The sequence below is a fragment of the Aquarana catesbeiana genome, linkage group LG04 (assembly GCF_042186555.1).
Source record: "Aquarana catesbeiana isolate 2022-GZ linkage group LG04, ASM4218655v1, whole genome shotgun sequence".
Classification (NCBI taxonomy): Eukaryota; Metazoa; Chordata; class Amphibia; order Anura; family Ranidae; genus Aquarana; species Aquarana catesbeiana.
Genome location: NC_133327.1, coordinates 49,983,299 through 50,006,367, shown reverse-complemented (window position 1 = coordinate 50,006,367; position 23,069 = coordinate 49,983,299). Strand labels below are relative to the sequence as shown.

General features: G+C 44.8%; 1 protein-coding gene across 1 annotated transcript in view; it reads right to left on the bottom strand.

Moving 5' to 3' along the window:
• LOC141139236 (allurin-like) overlaps nucleotides 1-23,069 on the bottom strand; it is an 87,465-nt gene that overhangs the window by 44,526 nt on the left and 19,870 nt on the right. Inside the window, exon 4 of the mRNA XM_073625173.1 lies at nucleotides 6,319-6,426. Within this exon, the coding sequence (XP_073481274.1) occupies nucleotides 6,319-6,426 (108 nt within the window). The remainder of the gene's footprint in view (nucleotides 1-6,318; nucleotides 6,427-23,069) is intronic.

The following is a 23,069-nucleotide window of genomic DNA, read 5'->3' as shown; positions in this document are numbered from 1 at the left end:
TTAATTAGTTAACCTCTTGCCCTGTACAACACCACTTACATGTACAACAGCAAGGCGGGTTTTGCTGCAGCAGATCACTTACTAGGTACATGATTCGGCACTTCCGGGTAGGTAGGGAAGGCGCCGCAGGCGGCGACCTGGCTGTGCTGTGATTATACACAGCACATGCCGATCAGCAGGTGCCGCCAGCACCTGCTGATCGTCAGGAAGACACACAGGACAGGACTCTGTCCTGTCAGTGCAAAAGTAATAGATTTTCTTCCCCACAAAGCAGGTAATAAAATCCATGACTTCCCTTAGTAAAAGCATGTCACATACACCAAAACACTGGTTAGGCACACATTTAACCCTTTGATCACCCTAAATGTTTAACTCCTTCCCAGCCAGTGTCATTAGTACAGTGAAAGTACATATTTTGAGCACTGATCACTGTATTTGTGTCACTGGTTCACAAAAAGTGTCAAAAGTGTCAGTTAATGTCTGACTGTCAGCCGCAATATCGCAGTCCTGCTATAAGTCGCTGATTGCCACCATTCAGGGCTGTCGTAATGAGAGGGCACACCTGGGCACTGCCCAGGGGCCCCAGCTGCATGGGGGGCCCCTGCACTTTCCCCAAAGCAGCTGGTCCTTGAACCCACGCTGACCCAAAATTGGGGTCCCCATGATGGCACTGAGAGTGATGGATACACAGGGGAGGCAGGCTGGCAGCAGTGCGCTGTGCTGTGCAGAACGATAGCACCAGTGATGCTCTGACCCTGCCCCATGCAACTTGAATGATTGGGACTCGAAGGCTTCGGGGTAGGAGCTGGAGTGGGCACTGCTGAGTAGGCAGCACTGATAGCACTCACTGGTAGCATATGATGGGCACACTTGCAGCATTTGATGGGCACACTGGCAGCATATGATGGGCACACTGGCAGCATTTATGGGCACACTGGCAGCATTTCATGGGCACACAGTGTTTGATGGCACAGTGGCAGCGTTTGATGGGCACAGTGGCAGCGTTTAGCACAGTGGCTGCATTTGATGGGCACAGTGGCAGCGTTTGATGGCACAGTGGCAATGTTTAATTGGCACAGTGGCAGCATTTAATGGGCACAGTGGCAGCATTTGGCACAGTGGCTGCAGTTGATGGCACAGTGGCAGCATTTGAAGGCACAGTGGCAGCATTTGATGGCACAGTGGCAGTGTTTGATGGCACAGTGGCAGCATTTAATGGGCACAGTGGCAGCGTTTGCACAGTGGCTGCAATTGATGGCACAGTGGCAGCATTTGAGGGCACAGTGGCTGCGTTTGATGGGCACAGTGGCAGCGTTTGATGGCACAGTGACAGCGTTTGATGGCACAGTGGCAGCGTTTGATGGGCACAGTGGCAGCGTTCAATGGCACAGTGGCTGCAATTGATGGCACAGTGGCTGAAATTGAGGGCACATTGGCTGCATTTGAGGCACAGTGGCAGCATTTGATGGCACAGTGGCAGCATTTGAGGGCACAGTGGCAGCGTTTGATGAGACAGTGGCAGCATTTGATGGCATAGTGGCAGCATTTGAGGGCACAGTGGCAGCGTTTGATGGCACAGTGGCAGCGTTTGATGGGCACAGTGGCAGCGTTTGATGGACACAGTGGCAGCATTTGATGGCACAGTGGCAGCATTTTATGGGCACAGTGGCTGCAATTGATGGCACAGTGGCAGCATTGGAGGACACAGTGGCAGCGTTTGATGGCACAGTGGCAGCATTTGATGGCACAGTGGCAGCATTTGATGGCACAGTGGCAGCGTTTGAGGGCACAGTGGCAGCATTTGAGGGCACAGTGGCAGCGTTTGATGCACAGTGGCAGCGTTTGATGGCACAGTGGCAGCGTTTGATGGCACAGTGGCAATGTTTAATTGGCACAGTGGCAGCATTTAATGGGCACAGTGGCAGCATTTGGCACAGTGGCTGCAGTTGATGGCATAGTGGCAGCATTTGAAGGCACAGTGGCAGCATTTGATGGCACAGTGGCAGTGTTTGATGGCACAGTGGCAGCATTTAATGGGCACAGTGGCAGCGTTTGGCACAGTGGCTGCAATTGATGGCACAGTGGCAGCATTTGAGGGCACAGTGGCTGCGTTTGATGGGCACAGTGGCAGCGTTTGATGGCACAGTGACAGCGTTTGATGGGCACAGTGGCAGCGTTTGATGGGCACAGTGGCAGCGTTCAATGGCACAGTGGCTGCAATTGATGGCACAGTGGCTGAAATTGAGGGCACATTGGCTGCATTTGAGGGCACAGTGGCAGCATTTGATGGCACAGTGGCAGCATTTGAGGGCACAGTGGCAGCGTTTGATGAGACAGTGGCAGCATTTGATGGCATAGTGGCAGCATTTGAGGGCACAGTGGCAGCGTTTGATGGCACAGTGGCAGCGTTTGATGGGCACAGTGGCAGCGTTTGATGGACACAGTGGCAGCATTTGATGGCACAGTGGCAGCATTTTATGGGCACAGTGGCTGCAATTGATGGCACAGTGGCAGCATTGGAGGACACAGTGGCAGCGTTTGATGGCACAGTGGCAGCATTTGATGGCACAGTGGCAGCGTTTGAGGGCACAGTGGCAGCATTTGAGGGCACAGTGGCAGTGTTTGATGGCACAGTGGCAGCGTTTGATGGCACAGTGGCAGCGTTTAATGGGCACAGTGGCAGCGTTTGATGGGCACAGTGGCAGCGTTTGATGGGCACAGTGCCACCATTTGATGGCACAGTGGCAGCGTTTTATGGGCACAGTGGCAGCGTTTGGCACAGTGGCTGCAATTGATGGCACAGTGGCAGCATTGGAGGACACAGTGGCAGCGTTTGATGGCACAGTGGCAGCGTTTGATGGCACAGTGGCAGCGTTTGAGGGCACAGTGGCAGCGTTTGATGGGCACAGTGGCAGCGTTTGATGGGCACAGTGGCAGCGTTTGATGGGCACAGTGGCAGCGTTTGATGGGCACAGTGGCAGGGCAGCGTTTAGCACAGTGGCTGCATTTGATGGGCACAGTGGCAGCGTTTGATGGCACAGTGGCAATGTTTAATTGGCACAGTGGCAGCATTTAATGGGCACAGTGGCAGCATTTGGCACAGTGGCTGCAGTTGATGGCACAGTGGCAGCATTTGAAGGCACAGTGGCAGCATTTGATGGCACAGTGGCAGTGTTTGATGGCACAGTGGCAGCATTTAATGGACACAGTGGCAGCGTTTGGCACAGTGGCTGCAATTGATGGCACAGTGGCAGCATTTGAGGGCACAGTGGCTGCGTTTGATGGGCACAGTGGCAGCGTTTGATGGCACAGTGACAGCGTTTGATGGGCACAGTGGCAGCGTTTGATGGGCACAGTGGCAGCGTTCAATGGCACAGTGGCTGCAATTGATGGCACAGTGGCTGAAATTGAGGGCACATTGGCTGCATTTGAGGGCACAGTGGCAGCATTTGATGGCACAGTGGCAGCATTTGAGGGCACAGTGGCAGCGTTTGATGAGACAGTGGCAGCATTTGATGGCATAGTGGCAGCATTTGAGGGCACAGTGGCAGCGTTTGATGGCACAGTGGCAGCGTTTGATGGGCACAGTGGCAGCGTTTGATGGACACAGTGGCAGCATTTGATGGCACAGTGGCAGCATTTTATGGGCACAGTGGCTGCAATTGATGGCACAGTGGCAGCATTGGAGGACACAGTGGCAGCGTTTGATGGCACAGTGGCAGCATTTGATGGCACAGTGGCAGCGTTTGAGGGCACAGTGGCAGCATTTGAGGGCACAGTGGCAGTGTTTGATGGCACAGTGGCAGCGTTTGATGGCACTGTGGCAGCGTTTAATGGGCACAGTGGCAGCATTTGATGGGCACAGTGGCAGCGTTTGATGGGCACAGTGCCACCATTTGATGGCACAGTGGCAGCGTTTTATGGGCACAGTGGCAGCGTTTTGGCACAGTGGCTGCAATTGATGGCACAGTGGCAGCATTGGAGGACACAGTGGCCGCGTTTGATGGCACAGTGGCAGCGTTTGATGGCACAGTGGCAGCGTTTGAGGGCACAGTGGCAGCGTTTGATGGGCACAGTGGCAGCGTTTGATGGGCACAGTGGCAGCGTTTGATGGGCACAGTGGCAGCGTTTAGCACAGTGGCTGCATTTGATGGGCACAGTGGCAGCGTTTGATGGCACAGTGGCAATGTTTAATTGGCACAGTGGCAGCATTTAATGGGCACAGTGGCAGCATTTGGCACAGTGGCTGCAGTTGATGGCACAGTGGCAGCATTTGAAGGCACAGTGGCAGCATTTGATGGCACAGTGGCAGTGTTTGATGGCACAGTGGCAGCATTTAATGGGCACAGTGGCAGCGTTTGGCACAGTGGCTGCAATTGATGGCACAGTGGCAGCATTTGAGGGCACAGTGGCTGCGTTTGATGGGCACAGTGGCAGCGTTTGATGGCACAGTGACAGCGTTTGATGGGCACAGTGGCAGCGTTTGATGGGCACAGTGGCAGCGTTCAATGGCACAGTGGCTGCAATTGATGGCACAGTGGCTGAAATTGAGGGCACATTGGCTGCATTTGAGGGCACAGTGGCAGCATTTGATGGCACAGTGGCAGCATTTGAGGGCACAGTGGCAGCGTTTGATGAGACAGTGGCAGCATTTGATGGCATAGTGGCAGCATTTGAGGGCACAGTGGCAGCGTTTGATGGGCACAGTGGCAGCGTTTGATGGGCACAGTGGCAGCGTTTGATGGACACAGTGGCAGCATTTGATGGCACAGTGGCAGCATTTTATGGGCACAGTGGCTGCAATTGATGGCACAGTGGCAGCATTGGAGGACACAGTGGCAGCGTTTGATGGCACAGTGGCAGCATTTGATGGCACAGTGGCAGCATTTGATGGCACAGTGGCAGCGTTTGAGGGCACAGTGGCAGCATTTGAGGGCACAGTGGCAGTGTTTGATGGCACAGTGGCAGCGTTTGATGGCACAGTGGCAGCGTTTGATGGCACAGTGGCAATGTTTAATTGGCACAGTGGCAGCATTTAATGGGCACAGTGGCAGCATTTGGCACAGTGGCTGCAGTTGATGGCACAGTGGCAGCATTTGAAGGCACAGTGGCAGCATTTGATGGCACAGTGGCAGTGTTTGATGGCACAGTGGCAGCATTTAATGGGCACAGTGGCAGCGTTTGGCACAGTGGCTGCAATTGATGGCACAGTGGCAGCATTTGAGGGCACAGTGGCTGCGTTTGATGGGCACAGTGGCAGCGTTTGATGGCACAGTGACAGCGTTTGATGGGCACAGTGGCAGCGTTTGATGGGCACAGTGGCAGCGTTCAATGGCACAGTGGCTGCAATTGATGGCACAGTGGCTGAAATTGAGGGCACATTGGCTGCATTTGAGGGCACAGTGGCAGCATTTGATGGCACAGTGGCAGCATTTGAGGGCACAGTGGCAGCGTTTGATGAGACAGTGGCAGCGTTTGATGGGCACAGTGGCAGCGTTTGATGGACACAGTGGCAGCATTTGATGGCACAGTGGCAGCATTTTATGGGCACAGTGGCTGCAATTGATGGCACAGTGGCAGCATTGGAGGACACAGTGGCAGCGTTTGATGGCACAGTGGCAGCATTTGATGGCACAGTGGCAGCGTTTGAGGGCACAGTGGCAGCATTTGAGGGCACAGTGGCAGTGTTTGATGGCACAGTGGCAGCGTTTGATGGCACAGTGGCAGCGTTTAATGGGCACAGTGGCAGCGTTTGATGGGCACAGTGGCAGCGTTTGATGGGCACAGTGCCACCATTTGATGGCACAGTGGCAGCGTTTTATGAGCACAGTGGCAGCGTTTGGCACAGTGGCTGCAATTGATGGCACAGTGGCAGCATTGGAGGACACAGTGGCAGCGTTTGATGGCACAGTGGCAGCGTTTGATGGCACAGTGGCAGCGTTTGAGGGCACAGTGGCAGCGTTTGATGGGCACAGTGGCAGCGTTTGATGGGCACAGTGGCAGCGTTTGATGGGCACAGTGGCAACGTTTGATGGCACAGTGGCTGCAATTGATGATTTTTTTCCAAAAATTTTGAGCACCAGCCGCCACTGGCTAGACCCTAACCACTTCTTCCATGTTTCCTCAGTCAGTGTTAGTTAGTCACGGAGACAGAGCTCAGGAGAGTCATTGTATTTGTACACTTCAAAAGACTGGAAAAACAACCTATGTACTGCTATAGCTTAAGTAAAATTGCATTGTGTTCAACTTCTGTGTCTTACTGAAGAATTAGGCTGCCTGTGGATTAAAAATATTAGCCTTTGTGGGGAATTTTCCTACCATTTTGCGCATGTCACTGGCTGGTGGATCTACTTTTCTCCTCACGTCATTGTGGCAGCGTACAATTTCATCTTGGGTTTCTTTTTTCCAAGTCTCCACTTTGTCAACCTGAATAAATAAAATATATTAGCTATTAAGTAAATGAATGCATGAATTATAAAAATGCATAGTCGTTTTAATTTAGTTTATTATTCTATAATACTGATTCGTTTTTGTTTTGAGATTAGCATATTGCTTCAAGGGATAATTGAATCTGACTGGCCATCCTATCTACTTAAAGCCGTAGTAAACCCAAAAGCAAACATATATTACAATGATGTATATTGCAGCATAAAAATTCTTACATGTGATGGCTGCATTCATTTTTAAGCTTTCTTTCTTTTATTTTCATGCAGCGATCCTGCCAGTTAGTCTGTTGTTTTCAAAAGAAAAAGCAGTCCTGCTAATGTATAGTTAAGACAAACCATTTAACAATGACAGGGGATGCTTACACTGATCAGCTTTTATTAATTACCCACCTCAATACCGGATACATTTACCCCTTTTCTGTCCAGTCAATTTTCAGCTTTCAGTGCTGTCACACTTTGAATGACAATTGCACAGTCATGCAACACTGTACCCATATAACATTTTTAATAATTTTTTTTACACAAATAGAACTTTCTGGATTATCTGGAATCGCATTGATAGGTTCTGAATGTGAGTGGGTTGGTTTTGTTTTAATGAGACCTTTTAATTGCTTAGTAAAATCCTGTGTCGGGTCATAATCCATTTTTTTTAATAGTAAGTAATATTTTGCCAGCTACCTCTGGCTCTCTTGTATATATTTGTCTGTATCCATCACAACAATGGATGGGCAGCGCAGTGGTGTAGTGGGTAGCACTCTCGCCTAGCAGTAACAAGGGTCACTGGTTCAAATCCCAACCACGACACTACCTTCCTGGAGTTTGCATGTTCTGCCTGTGTGGGTTTCCTCCGGGTACTCTGGTTTCCTCCCACACTCCAAAGACATGCTGGTAGGTTAATTGGCTTCTGTCCAAAATTGGCCCCAGTATATGAATGTTAGGGACCTTGGATTGTGGGCTCCTTGAGGGTAGGGATCGATGTGAGTGTGTGATATATGGGTGGAGCACTGCGTAAAAAAGTGACACAGCGCTATATGGGTACCTTGAATAAAAATAGGGATAGTTGTAGACACGCACCCACACTTGCTCAGGTTGAACTTGATGGACTGGTGTCTTTATTCAACCTTACTAACTATGTAACAACTGCTCCCCTTTATCTGCTGGTTTGATGGTTATGGCCTGATTATTGCACAGATCATGTACAGCTCTTCACTCCAGCGGTGAAAGGTTGTATAATATTTTCTTTTGCTGGCTGGATATCAGGGATGTAACTCTCAGTCAATATAGGTGTCCAGTTTGGGGTTGCGTCCTTGTGGAGGTGTGAAGTTGCTGTTTTGTTTTCTTTCGGACCTCCTATTGTCCTAGGATTCCTTTCATTACTGTGAAAATATTCTTTGAGCCAAATGCCGCGTACACACGAGCGGATTTTCCGGCAGACTTGGTCCGGCGGACCGGACTCCGTCGGACAATCCGATCGTGTGTGGGCTCCAGCGGACCTAGAAATAAAACATGTTTCAAATCTTTCCGACGGACTTGAGTCCGGTCGAAAAATACGCTCATCTGTATGCTAGTCCGAAGGACTAAAACCGACGCTAGGGCAGCTATTGGCTACTGGCTATCAACTTCCTTATTTTAGTCCGGTCGTACGTCATCACGTACGAATCCGTTGGACTTTGGTGTGATCATGTGTAGGCAAGTCCGTTCATTAGGAAAGTCCGTCGGAAGTCCGCCGAAAGTCCATCGGATAGACCGTCAGACCAATCCGGTCGAAAAGTCTGCTCGTATGTACGTGGCATTAGTTTCCTGAAGAATTCCTCCATATCTGACCATACCTGTAAATTATCCAATTTGGTGGTTGGGCAGAATGTGAGGCCTTTGGAGAGGACTGTAATTTCTGGTGCGAAAAGTTTATGATTTGACAAACTGATGATTCCAATTTCCCCTGTTATAGCCACATTTTCAGTCAGGTCAGCATTTATGGGGCGTACACACGGTCGGACTTTTCGGCTACAAAAGTCCGATGGACGCCGACAATCCGATCGTGTGTGGGCTTCACCGGACCTTCAGTGGACTTTTCCAGTCACAAATCTGACGGACTTTAGATTTGGAACTTGTTTCAAATCTTTACGTCGTAACTCCGCCGGATCCAGAAATCCGCTCGTCTGTATGCTAGTCCGACGGACAAAAACCAACGCTAGGACAGCTATTGGCTACTGGCTATCAACTTCCTTATTTTAGTCAGGTGTACGTCATCACGTACGAATCCGTCGGACTTTGGTGTGATTGTGTGTAGGCAAGTCCGGTTGTTAGAAATTCCATTTAAAGTCCGCCAAAAGTCCGTCGAAAGTCTGTCGAAAGTCTGTCGGACAGGCTGTTGGACTTTTGTAGCCAAAAAGTCCAACCATGTGTACGCCCCATTATACATGGAATACATTATGATTCTGGATTGGGTTCCAAGTCGCTGACAGCAGGAGTTGTAGATGTTGTATTTGTTTTATCTTGTTTAGGTTGTAGCCAAAAGGTCTGCTCTTGGTGTAGCTTCTGGAGGTTTTTTTGCTTCGTGTTCATGACAAGTTTTTACAGTTGTCTTTGTAAGGTTTCCATTTCATTCTTATTGTGGTTGATGCTTGCAGGGTCCAATGATGTTATGGTTTCAAACACTGACTGCTTTTGTTTCCTGCTTGTTTCTCTTTTACCATACAATTTGTGAATCAGTTTGTTCCTTAACCTTTTGCTGGTACGTCTGCAAAGTCCTTCTACATAAGGAGAGTTCAGTGTATTTGCACAAGGATTTTTAATCCGGAGACCTTGTGGCATGAGATTCCACTTTTGCATCTTGAGAGAAAGAAGATGTCACTATTGATATGTGTTTCCTTTGTGATCAGGTTGGTTAACTCCTTCTTCATACGACTATATGCAGTATCTTCCATCATGCTTGAGGTGATTGTAGCCGTATTAGTGCACCTTTGACAGAGACAACTGAGTACTGTCCAGGATACTTTTTTTATTTGCACTAACAAATCACCTTAAACATTTTGAGGGGACAGCAAATTTACACTGTTATACAAGCTGTACACTCACTACTTTACATTGTAGCAAAGTGTCATTTCTTCAGTGTTGTCACATGAAAAGTTCTTTTGCGAGATACTGTAAAAGCAAAAACACTGTGCAAATGAACAATATGCAAAATAAGCAATCTCTATAATGGTAAAGTGCAAACAAAATGTATGTGCAAATGAACAACGTGCAAATAAACAGTGATATGGACCTTGAATGTGTTCTATACAAAACTATGAGCAAAATTACATTGCACATCGAGCACCTTCACCTAAACGGACTATTATTTGATGTTTTAATATTTGTTTAATATTGCTCATAATTTTGTATAGAGGACATTCAAGGTCCATATCACTGTTTATTTGCACATTGTTCATTTGCACATACATTTTGTTTGCACTTTACCATTAGGAGATATTCAAGGTCTAAGCAGAAGATTTTTTATCTATATTACGGTATATATATATATATATATATATATATATATATATATATATGAAAATTGATCAGTCCTGATGTACTGACGACCTAGCTCATTTTGTGAAGCCTGACAATGCCAGAACAGTACAAATACCCCCAAATTACCCCTTTTTTGAAAGTAGACAGTCTGAGGTATTTAGTAAGAGGCATGGAGAGTTTTTGTTGTAATTTTTTGTCACAATTATTTTGAAAATTAAGAAGTTAAAAATTTTTTTTTTTCATTTTTTAAATTTTTTTACATACTGTCACCAGTGTGGTACAGTGTTATCATATAACTGATCTGGCAGTGATTAGGGACACTGACTGGTGACAGTATGTAAAAAAAGAAAATGTAATCATTTTTTTTTCAATTTTTTTAAATATTTTTTCTTTTTTATTTATTGCATTATTTTCTTTTTTTTTTTTTTGTGCAATGTTTGTTTTTTTTTTTTGTTTTTTTTACATACTGTGACCAGAGCAATACAGTGTTACCAAAGTAACACTGTACTACTACACTGGGAAGGTGAGCAGGATTTATTTTTGTTTTTGCACACTATGATTGCTTATAACAGTGAGTATCACTGTTATAAACAACCATTTTAATTAAACGAAATAGATTCATTCAGTGTGCATTGTTGTGATTAACTGTGACTAACCACGGCTAATCATATCATACAGATGGGTTGTAATTTGGTCCTGTCTGTACCATGTGATCACTGTGACCAATCACAGTGGTCAACACAATAGTACATGATGAATGGCATTAATCAAAGCCATTCATTGTGTATAGTTGTCATGTGATCTGCTGTGATTGGTCACAGCAATTACATGGTACCGACAGTGGGCCGGTCCACTGACCTGTCATCTGCTGTGGTCCGAAGTATGGCCCGTAGGGCATGCGTGAGGCATGATTCTGGGAAGCCGTCATATGATGTCCTCCTAGAATAACAAGGCTCCTGTCTGGCCTACTGTAAAATGACAAGGAGTTAAAGTAAAACCTTTATCTCAAAAGGAAAAAAAAAAACAGTTTCCGTAACTACTTAAAAACTGTTAGATGGAGTTTGGCTTCAATTTGTTAGTGTACCTAAATCTGCTAGTGCATCAAACACTCCCCCCCCCCCCCCGATTGACAATACTGTTGTCCAAAGGTGTCTCTGTTAGAACAGAGTATAGGAACTGAAATACAGGAGGTGTGTTAGTGACCAGATCATCAGGTGAAAACGGTAAAAAGTCTGAAAAAAGAAAACAAATGCAGCCACCACATCTAATGATTGGTAAGCTGCAATATATTACATGTTTGGCTTTGAGTTTAATACCAATTTAATTGTGTTCATGAAAAGACACTACCAGTAATTCTTTTTGCTACACAATTATATTACCATTGAGAGATTGCTTGATCAGGTGCATTACACATTTACATTTTAATAAACTTTGCCACTCTACTTTGGCTGATTTTCACCTTCTTCCACACCTCCTGACCTATTTTTGTCTCTTCTTTGCAAACCTTCCATTATTTTCTTCCACACCACAACCTTAACTACCTGACTTCCTTCCACACCTCCCTACCTACTTTTCTGACTTGCTTTTACTCTTTCCTAACTTCCTTTCACACCTTCATCTTTCCTTCTACATTTCTCTCCACATCACTCTGACTTCAATTCCTACTTCTTTCCACCCCCCTGCCTAGTTTCCTCTCTTCCATCTGTAGCACACCCCATAAGGAGCCGAAGATTAACTGGATCCCCTACTCCTGCGTGGCCACACGCAGGAGTAGGGACAGGAACTCGAGAGTCAATGAACAGTCTGTGACTTTGTTTTTGTTATTTATTGAGGTTAATAACTTGGATAGGGATTGGAGGTTATGGGATGCCCACTTGATTTCAGCAACAACATCAGGGACATCTTCGTATATACAGTCTATATTCAGTCTCCTTTACCCTCCTCCTGCACACATATGCTTGCTGACTCCAGCTGAATCACAGTTAGTTGATCTGGTAGATTCTTAGTCAGATTTTTAGCAATGTACAAGCAGCAACTCATAGCCCCTTGTCCATCTTCCACCTGATTGCCCTGCTGGCATGGCTCATGCCTATTTATGAGGTAAGCTCAGGGGGCAGCACTATGAGTCATCCAGCCTTCACTCACTGAACCCTGACTCAGATTCAAAGCTCAGGCTTAGCCGTGAGCTAACTAGAATTTACCTATTCTAACACAACCTACACTATTTCTAGCACACTCTAGAGCAGGGGTCTTCAAACTACGGCTCTCCAATTGTTCAGGAACTACAACTCCCATCATGCCTAGTCATGTCTGTCAATGTCAGAGTTTTACAATGCCTCATGGGATGTGTAGTTCTGTAAACAGCTGGAGAGCCGTAGTTTGAAGATTCCTGCTCTAGAGGGTGCTACACATCCATATCTACTTGACTTTTGTCCTCACTTTAGCCTATGTCTCCCTGACTAACATCTACACTTGCTTCCACACTTTCTTCTCTACCTTGCTCATTTCCCTCTGTTCCAAACAACTGTCCTAACTTCTTTCTGTAGCACCCTCTAGTGCTAGAATAGTGTAGATAAATTTGTTTTTGTGACTGGTAGCTGTGTGAGTCTGTAATTGGGTCGGGTTACTGTAGGTCAGGCTGGAGAGCTATACAGTTCAGGCCTCTGGTACCTCCCCTGATTCCAGAAGCTTGGAGAAGTTTCTGGAAGCTAGTGGGTGGAGGCCAGGAGGTTCTGTTCTGCGTATTTATGGAAATCTGGCCCACCTAGTAAGGAGGCCAGCAGGGTGGTTGTGGTCAGATGGAAGATGGAGTGAGGAACCTGCTGTGTAGCCTGGTAGGGGACCCCAGGGGAGGGGAGCTCTGCTTCTAGGCTGGAGGAAGAAGGAAGAAAGAAGGGTGAAAGAGGGGGTTCCTCTCCCCTGCAGTCCACTGGGGAAGGACAGCTTGCTTAGCTTGGAAAGAAACTATCCCAGGGAAAGACCTGAAATCAGTTTTATCCATATCTACAGGGCACAAGTACAGTGTGAGTACCTCTACACCACTAGGGCCTACAAGGGAGAGGGCTCCCTGAGACAGTGCTAAAAAGTCTGATCTGGAATTCCATGCTCTTGGATACTCTTCAAGACAGCCAGGGGACCAAGTGCTCTTTAAAGAGACATTGTACTGTAACTGATCCATTAAGAGACTGATGCCACTCCAGAGGGGGTAGAGTCCAGGATCCCTTATTTTTGTACCAAGAACAGAAGGTTTGTCCTCAGAGTTTTCTGTTACTAGTCAAGTTGGACATCCCATGAACCCCTACACCTCATCCAAGTTGTTTACCCCAAATAAAAACTACAAAAACAAGCCCATGGATGGGTTACTGACTTTGGATGAAAGTTGGAAAAATGTGTGTTGCCTGGCTGTGCAGCTATAGGGGGACCCAAAAATGCAGAGGCTCCTTAGGGGGTAGCACTACCCTTCCAAAACTTCCCCACCACTTTCTATACTTCCTTTTACACCTTCCTCCCCACTCTCCTCACTTCTTTCCAAACCTTGCTTACTTCTTTTCACACCTTTCATTCTACTCCCCCCACTTCCATATATTCCTCTCTACTTTCCTACTTCCCTATGCTCTGTCCATATATTTCTCAGTTCCTTCCAGACTTTCTCCTCTTACTTCCAAACTTTTTTTCTCACCTACTTTGCTTCCCTCCACACCTTCCACTCCTCACCTTCCTCCATACTTTCCATTCTACCTTCCTTACTTTTTTCACAGCTTCCGCTTACTCATTTCTGCCTATGTCTTTCTTGCCTCCTTCCACAACTACTTCCTTATCTTCTTCACTTTAACATCTTGCACTTCTCGTTTCTTTCCACACCTTCTACTTTACCACACTTTCTTTCATACCTGCCTTCTTACCTTCCTCACTTCTACCAAATGTCTTTCTTACTTCCTTCCACAACTTCTGTCTCCTCATTTCCCTCCACATTTTCACCTCCTCATTTCCCACCAAACTTTTTTCTCCTTGCTTCCCTTGACACCTTGTCTACCTCACTTCCTTCCTCACCTTTCTTTCTATCCTTTACACCTTCCTCACTTCTGACAACACTTACTTCCCTAATTTTCTCCCTTTCCTCCCTACCTCCTTCACTTTCTTTCTCAACTTCCTTACTTCCTTCCACAACTTCCTCTCCACTTTACTTTCTTCCACATCATTCTTCCTACTTTCATTACTTCCTTTTTCACCTTCCTCCCTACTTTCCTCACTTGGAAAAGTCCATTAAGATGTACAAACACAAATCTCTTGACAAAGGTATTATTGTATATGTTCTGGGGTCACCAGGGCCAACCAAAAATCCAACCTCTACCAATTAAAAGGACACTAAAGGTTCAATTTTTTACACCTTAATGCATCATATAGTAAAAATGCAAAAAGGAAACGTAGATAAAAAAACTACGATACGACTGAAAGAAAACCTGGGCAATTAGGAGTCAACGTCATCCCAAGATGAAAACTGCAATGCACGGGAGGCGCCAGTAACCATGCCTTGCAAAGTAGAAGCTGGAAGTGGGGAGCAGTTCACTGGCCGGGGATGGTGGCGCAGGCTGGCTTGAAGGCTGATGTAGTAACAGACCGCTGAGTGGTGTGTGAACACCAGGGGTCCGGGGGAAGCCTGAAGGTGCTACCTGGAAGCTGCTCGTTAGTGGAGTCGGCCAGCCGACTAAACATCTGGAGCCCAGAGCTGAAAGCCAGAGGAGCCGAGACATTGATGGGATAGGCTTGTCAGGATGTCGAGTGGTGCCAGCCGGAAGTACGGAGGAAGGGAGGACCCAGGGACCAGCATGGAATGCAGGCTTGTCTGTTGCTGTGACAACGATGATGATTGATTTTTTTCTTGCAACCACAGTATGCCAACTCGCTTCCTATATCAGGGACTCCAGCCATATTATTGACACCCTTCAACATTATTATTGAGAAGAGGGTTATATATGGGCATCTATTGATGTTACCTCGTTCTATACATACCCCACCAGGTAGGCCTGACAGCCATACAGCATTTTTTAACTACAAATGGAGACATGAATTCTAGGCAATGTGATTTCTTGGTCAAATGCATTGACTTTTGTCTAAGATATAATTATTTCACATTCCTGGACCAGCATTATCTACAACTCAAAGGTACTACTATGGGGGCTAATTTTGTCCCCGTATAAGCCAATCTCACCATGGGCTACAGGGAGGAGGGACACATCTGGGCCAACAACCCCTTTGCTGAGCACATTATTTTTTTACAGCAGATATATTGACAACATCTTGCTCACCTGGGGGGTCGCCCGGATGCGTTCCCCTCCTTTGTGGCCCACTGTAATGCCACCTCATTGTGTTTGTCATTTACACATGTGCTTGACCCCAAGGAGTTGATTTTTCTAGATCTGGTATTAACCCACAATCAAGGTAGTATTCATAGTAGAAATCAAGTCCAACCCACCAGTGGAAACTCATATCTCCTCTTCTCCAGTTGTCACCATCCCACATGGAAGAAGAACATTCCTAGTGGACAGTTCAACATGCTGAGGAGAAACTGTTCTAAGATGGATGATTACATTGCACAGGGGACAGTAATTAATAATAAATATAATAATAAATATGAGGAGGGATACCCCTCTGAACTGGTTCAGGAGGCTTTCATGTTACATTTAAACCCCTCAGCTAAACAAAAGGTCACCAATGAAAAGAACGAGAATAATACATTGAGATTTGTGTCCACCTACAATAACAGATATAGATCAGTTTCAAAAATGATCCAAAAACATTTCAAAATGTTATTATTGGATCAGAGACTAGCTCCATTATTGCCAGTTGACCCACAAATAACATTTAGAAAAGCTCATACAGTTAAGAACATCCTGGCACCAAGTAAATCACAAGTTCTGAACAAAAGACCCCCGATAGATATTAGATCATACTTTGATAACAGGACAGGCATCTTCCAATGCAAGAAAAGAGGATGTCTGACCTGTCAATTTATCATGTATGGGGGCACAAGCATCACTACCAACAAAGGCACGGTCTTTCAGATTAAGCAGTTTATAACCTGTTCAACAGACTTTGTAATTTATGTTCTGCGGTGCCCATGCAACCTACTGTACGTGGGCCACACTATACATGCCCTAGGAGCAAGCGTTGGTGATCAATGTAGATTCATTAAAAAAGGATGTAAAGAGCATAGTGTCCCACGCCATTTCCATCACATGCATAATGATGACATCAAATGTCTGGAAGTATTAGCAATTGAAACAATCCCTAGGGCGTCACTTCTTGAAAATGACAGATTTTCCCTCCTATGTATGAGGGAAACTTTCTGGATATATATGTTTGAATCCCTTACACCTAATGGCTTGAATGAGGAGTTGGAAAGACAAATGCCCTGTACACACGATCAGACATTGATCGGACATTCAGACAACAAAATCCATGGATTTTTTCCGACGGATGTTGGCTCAAACTTGTCTTGCATACACACAGTCGCACAAAGTTGTTGGAAAATCCGATCGTTCTGAACGCGGTGACGTAAAACACGTACGTCGGGACTATAAACGGGGCAGTAGCCAATAGCTTTCGTCTCTTAATTTATTCTGAGCATGCGTGGCACTTTGTGCATCGGATTTGTGTACACACGATCGGAATTTAATCGATCGGATTTTGTTGTCGGAAAATTATATAGCCTGCTCTCAAACTTTGTGTGTTGGAAATTCCAACAGAAAAAGTCCAATGGAGCCCACACACGATCGGAATTTCCGACAACACAATTCGATTGCACTTTTTCCATCGGAAAATCCGACCGTGTGTACAGGGCAATAGTCTTATCTGAATATACTTACTCTCTTAATTCAAGTTTTAATATACAGATCAACATCCTCCTGTTTTGTACCATTCCACAGGTTGATCGGGATTTTTAATTTACTCTTGCTTGATCACATCTATGGAATATTTCCTTTGAGTAATGTGTAAAAAGATAAAACATTTTTGGCTTTACGATTTATGTTTTTTTCAGTATTATTTACTATTTATGTATTTTTCGGTTTTTTGTTTCTTTTTATTTTAATTTTTATTTTATTTCTATATTTATATTTATTTATTTTTTTATTTTTATTTTATTTCTATATTTTCATTTTTGTTTTATTTTCATTGTTATTTTTTATTTTTTTGTATTTCATTTTGTGTTTCTTTATTCTTATTTTTAATTTAATAGTTGCCAGTTCTTAATAGTAATGGTTAAAGCGGGGTTCCACCCAAATTTTGAACAATATCTGTATGTATTCTCTTCCTTGCCTAGATGCTGACATGCTGTTTAAAAAAATTAAAATCGCCGCAATTACCTTTTATTTTTCTATTCTTCTTTGCACTTCCTGGTTCTCCTCCCGTGGGAGTAGGCGTGTTTCTAGCCTCTTCCAGACTCCTGGGAGCTAGTCTCAGGCTTCCCAGGATGCCACTGAGCATGTGCGGGAACAAGCGGTGAATGCTGGGAGCACAGCATTCACCGCATCCAGGAAATAAATGCTTGTGGGCTTCAAATGCCCACAATGAAGATGGAAACCGCCTGCAGTGAATAATATAAGTTATTCTTTCCGACGAAATCTGACACAGGCGGACATATTACACACAATATGTGAGTATGTAATGCTGAGAAGAAAAGTTTGTGAATGAACTCAAAAAAAAAACGATAGATAGGTGGACCCCCACTTTAATAGTGTTCCCGTATAATGTACAGTGCCTTGAAAAAGTATTCATAACCCTTGAAATTTTCCATATTTGTCATATTACAACCAAAAACGTAAATGTATTTTTTTGTGATAGACCAACACAAAGTGGCACATAATTGTGACGTAGAAGGAAAATGATAAATGGTTTTCAAAATCTTCTACAAATAAATATGTGAAAAGTGTGGTGTGCATTTGTATTCAGCCCCCCTGAGTCAATAGTTTGTAAAACCACCTTTCGCTGCAATTACAGCTGCAAGTCTTTTTTGGGTATGTCTCTACCAGCTTTTCACATCTAGAGAGTGACCTTTTTGCCCATTCTTCTTTGCAAAATAGCTCTAGCTCTGTCATATTGGATGGAGAGCGTCTGTGAAAAGCAATTTTCAAATCTTGCCATAGATTCTCAATTGGATTTAGGTCTGGACTTTGACTGGGCCATTCATAACACATGAATATGCTTTGATCTAAACCATTCCATTGTAGCTCTGGATGTATGTTTAGGGTCATTATCCTGCTGGAAGGTGAACCTCCACCCCAGTCTCAAGTCTTTTTTAGACTCTAACAGGCTTTCTTCTAAGATTGCACTGTGTTTGGCTCCATCCATCTTCCCATCAACTTTGGCCAGCTTCCCTGTGCCTGCTGAACAAAATCATCCTCACAACATGATGCTGCCACCACCATGTTTCATGGTGGGGATGGTGAATTCACACAAAGCGTTTTTCTTTTAGGCCAAAAAGTTCAATTTTGGCTGCATCTGATCAGAGCACTATCTTCCACATGTTTGCTTTGTCCCCCACATGGCTTCTCCCAAACTGCAAATGGGACTTCTTATGGCTTTTTTTAACAATGGCTTTTTTCTTGCCACTCCTCCATAAAGGCCAGATTTGTGGAGTGCACGACTAATAGTTTTCCTGTGGACAGATTTTCACACCTGAGCTGCGGTTCTCTGCAGCTCCTCCAGAGTTACCATGGGCCTCTTAGCTGCTTCTCGGATTAATGCTCTCCTTTCCCGGCCTGTCAGTTTAGGTGGACAGCCATATCTTGGTGTGCCATACTCTTTCCATTTTTGGATGATGGATTGATCAGTGCTCCGTGAGATGTTCAAAGCTTAGGATTTTTTTTATAACCTAACCCTGCTTTAAACTTCTCCACAACTTAATCTCTGACCTCTCTGGTGTGTTCCATTGCCTTCATGATACTGTTTGTTCACTAAGGTTCTCTAACAAATCTCTGAGGGCTTCTCAGAACAGCTGTATTTATACTGAGATTAAATTACACACAGGTCGACTCTATTTGCTAATTAGGTGACTTCTGAAGGCAATTGGTTCCACTAGATTTTAGTTAGGGGTATCAGAGTAAAGGGGGCTGAATACAAATGCACGCCACACTTTTCAGATATTTATTTGTAAAAGATTTTGAAAACCATTTATCATTTTCCTTCCACTTCACAATTATGTGCCACTTTGTGTTGGTCTATCGCATAAAATCCCAATAAAACACAGTTACATTTTGGTTGTAACATGACAAAATGTGGAGAATTTCAAGGGTTATGAATACCTTTTCAAGGCACTGTATGCAATAGCACAATTTAAGCATTGTTGTATTGTTTAATCATTAGGGTAGTGAGGAGTTAATAAGTTTGTATTGTAGCTCTGCCCACTCCCCGCCCCCATATCGGTTATATGTGTCCTGCTTGCCGTTAACCGAGACGCATGCGTGCAAAATGCGTTGTCACGGCAACCGACAAGCCTGCATTCCATGTTGGTCCCTGGGTCCTTACTTCCTCCGTACTTATGGCTGGCACCGCTCGTCATCCTGACAAGCCCATCCCATCGATGTCTCGGCTCCTCTGGCTTCCGGGTCTGGGCTCCAGTTGTTTGGTCGGCTGACCTACTCCACCAATGAGCACCGGTCACCAGGCAGCACATTCAGGCTTCCCCTGGGCCCCCCGGTGTTCACACACCACCTGGCGGTCCGTCACTACATCAGCCTTAAAGCCAGCCCACACCACCTTCCTTGACCAGTGAGCTGCTCCCCTCCTCCAGGCTTCCACTTGGCAAAGCATGGTTACTGGCTCCTCCCGTGCATTGCAGCTTTCATCTCGGGATGACATTAACTCCTTATTGCCCAGGTGTCCTTCAGTGGCATCGTAGGTTTTTTATCTACATTTCCTTATTGCATTTTTATCACAAGTTTTTTTAATGTTGTGCATTGAAGACAATAAATCTTGTTTCTACTTTCACCACTCCATGGTCTTATTGCCTTGGTATTCATCGTTACACTTAACTCATTGAGCGCTGTCCACCCATTTCTAACTTCATCTGAAGCTGAAACTTTCTCTCTCCTCAGACCCTCTTACAGCTCCTCTTCATCCTTCCTTAAACCAATCAGGCACATGTCCCACCTCAATTCCATTATTTGTTTAGATAAGATAATTGTTTAACTATTGCTACCCCTTTGCCTCTCCAAATTCAGTCATGCAGACCTTACACAGATGCCTTTATCTGTTGCTCCAGGCCTGACTTTATAAACGTTTTATCCCTTAATAGGTGTGCAAAACAAGAAAATATTGAAAAAAAGTATTTTCATAGTTTAAAATTCTCCTTCCTTCCTTTATAATATAATAATGTAGAATAAATACTTGTAATAGATTTAAATGACTTTACTAAAGTACTTTGCAGAACTTAAATGTATTAAATATCAGAGTTAATATGTGAACTGAAAGATTTTTACTGGAAAATTAGTTTATCTTAATGTCCATGGAGCTAACGGTGCAGGCAACAACCTTATAGTAAGCATGAATACACACCATTGATGAAAATGTGTGCAGTATGAAGAAATCCCATTGGTAGCCCATTTTACTTACATAGTAGGCGAGGTTGAAAAAAGACAAAAGTCCATCAAGTCCAACCTATGTGTGATTATATGTCAGTATTACCTTGTATATCCCTGTATGTTGTGGTCATTCAGGTGATTATTTAATAATTTTTTGATGCCCCCCCGCCCCCCCCCCGCTGAGACCCCCGCCTGTGGAAGGGAATTCCATATCCTTGCCACTTTTACAGTAAAGAACCCTCTACCTAGTTTAAGGTTAAACCTCTTTTCTTCTAATTTTAATGAGTGGCCACGTGTCTTGTTAAACTCCCTTCCACGAAAAAGTTTTATCCCTATTGTGGGGTCACCAGTACGGTATTTGTAAATTGAAATCATGTCCCCTCTCAAGCGTCTCTTCTCCCGAGAGAATAAGTTCAGCACTCACAACCTTTCTTCATAACTAATAACCTCCAGACCCTTTATTAGCTTTGTTGCCCTTCTCTGTACTCGCTCCATTTCCAGTACATTTTTCCTGAGGACTCGTGCCCAGAACTGGACAGCATACTCCAGGTGTGGCCAGACCAGAGTCTTGTAGAGTGGGAGAACTATCACTTTACCCCTGGAGTTAATCCCTTTTTAATGCATGCCAATATATGCCAATATTCTGTTTGCTTTGTTAGCAGCAGTTTGGTAATGCATGCCATTGCTGAGTCTATCATCTACTAGGACCCCCAGGTCCTTTTCCATCCTAGATTCCCCCAGAGGTTCTCCCCCTAGTGTATAGATTGCATTCAGATTTATGCCACCCAAATGTATTATTGTACATTTTTCTACATTAAACCTCATTTGCCATGTAGTTGCCCACCTCATTAATTTGTTCAGATCTTCTTGCAAGGTTTCCACATCCTGCGGAGACGTTATTGCCCTGCTTAGCTTAGTATTGTCCGCAAATACAGAGATTGAACTGTTTACCCCATCCTCCAGGTCGTTTATGAACAAATTAAATAGGATTGGTCCCAGCACAGAACCCTGTAGGACCCCACTACCAACCCCTGACCATTCCGAGTATTCCCCATTTATCACCACCCTCTGAACTTGCCCTTGTAGCCAGTTTTCAATCCATGTACTCACCATATGGTCCATGCCAATGGACCTTATCTTGTACTTAGCTTGCCAAAATATCTATTGACTCTTGCTTGCAGGTAAAAGCCTCATAGATCTACACTTAGTGAGTTCCTAAGTGTCTTTTTAGGTCAGGCACTATGCACATGCAACACTTTTGACAATCAGAGGGCCTGCTTTCCATCCTTCAGTGTCTTCTTCAAGAGAATAGAGATTGGACCTGTATTGACAGTTTTAGAGATTACATTGATAAAATCCTTGCCCTGATCATCTCCCTTCCATAACTGGCGTATTTTCTAAGCTATTAGCAGAACCTCTTACTGTTTAAGGAACAAAAAGGATCATGAAGGCAGCACTGGCCACCAGCAAGCTGTATGTGAGACTAGATGGGAGAGGCATGCAATACCCTTGCATTTGTATTGTGTGAATAATCCACATTTTGGAGGGTCACTGTTGTCGGACCCATACAGTATGTTGCAAATAGAATAAAAGATGGCATTAACAGCTTGAAACAGGGTGACATTCACAATGCTGGAAGTTTTATATTTTGTTAGGTTTATTTATTTATTTTTTCTTTTGAAAGATCTTTCCAAAAATATGTCCAATTGATTTTGCGTCAAATACATTTTTATATCCTAAGCCAGGGGTGTTAAACACAATTTCATCACGGGCTGCATCAGCATTAGGGTTGCCCTCTGTTTTTGTATCTTTACACTAAGAATGCAGAGTTCAGGAGTGCGCTATGTATAGAGCACAGAGTTCAAAGTTTGGAGTTCAGGAGTGTGTTACATACAGAGTGCAGAGTTCAGGAGCACGCTATGTACAGAGTGCAGAGTTTTAGGGTGCGCTACGTACAGAGTGCACAGGTTAGGAGTGTGCTATGTGCAGGGTTTAGGGGTGCACTATGTACAGACATATGTACATGGCATACAGAGTGCAGAGTTCAGTGGTGTGCTGTGTACAGAGAACAGGGTTGAGGAATGCACTACATACAGAGTGTAGGTTTTAGGGGTTTGCTACGCACAGAGCACAGGGTTCAACTTTTTTTCACAGGCTGTCCACATCTCACTTTCACCCCTCCTCCTTGGCTCTGACCTCTGCACCACTCTCCCCCATCCCCAACCTTTGCACACATCGCCCTCCACAGCCCTTGTTTCTCCTCCCAAAAAAGCTTCCTTGCTTCCTCCCAAAAAAAGCTTCCTTGCTTACCTACCTGGTCTGGCTCTAGTACCTCCTGGCAGTGTAGGCGGCTCCATCTCTCTCTCTCAGCTGCAGGGAGATCATGGTTGGCATTTGTCTACGTCGTGCACTTCCATGAGGGCATGCAGGCAGGGATCTGTGAGAACCACGAACCATCGAAAGGAAAACTGTCCTTCTAAACACAGAAGGCTTCTGTGTTTATAAGGGGCAGTGGTGGGTGGGGAGCAGA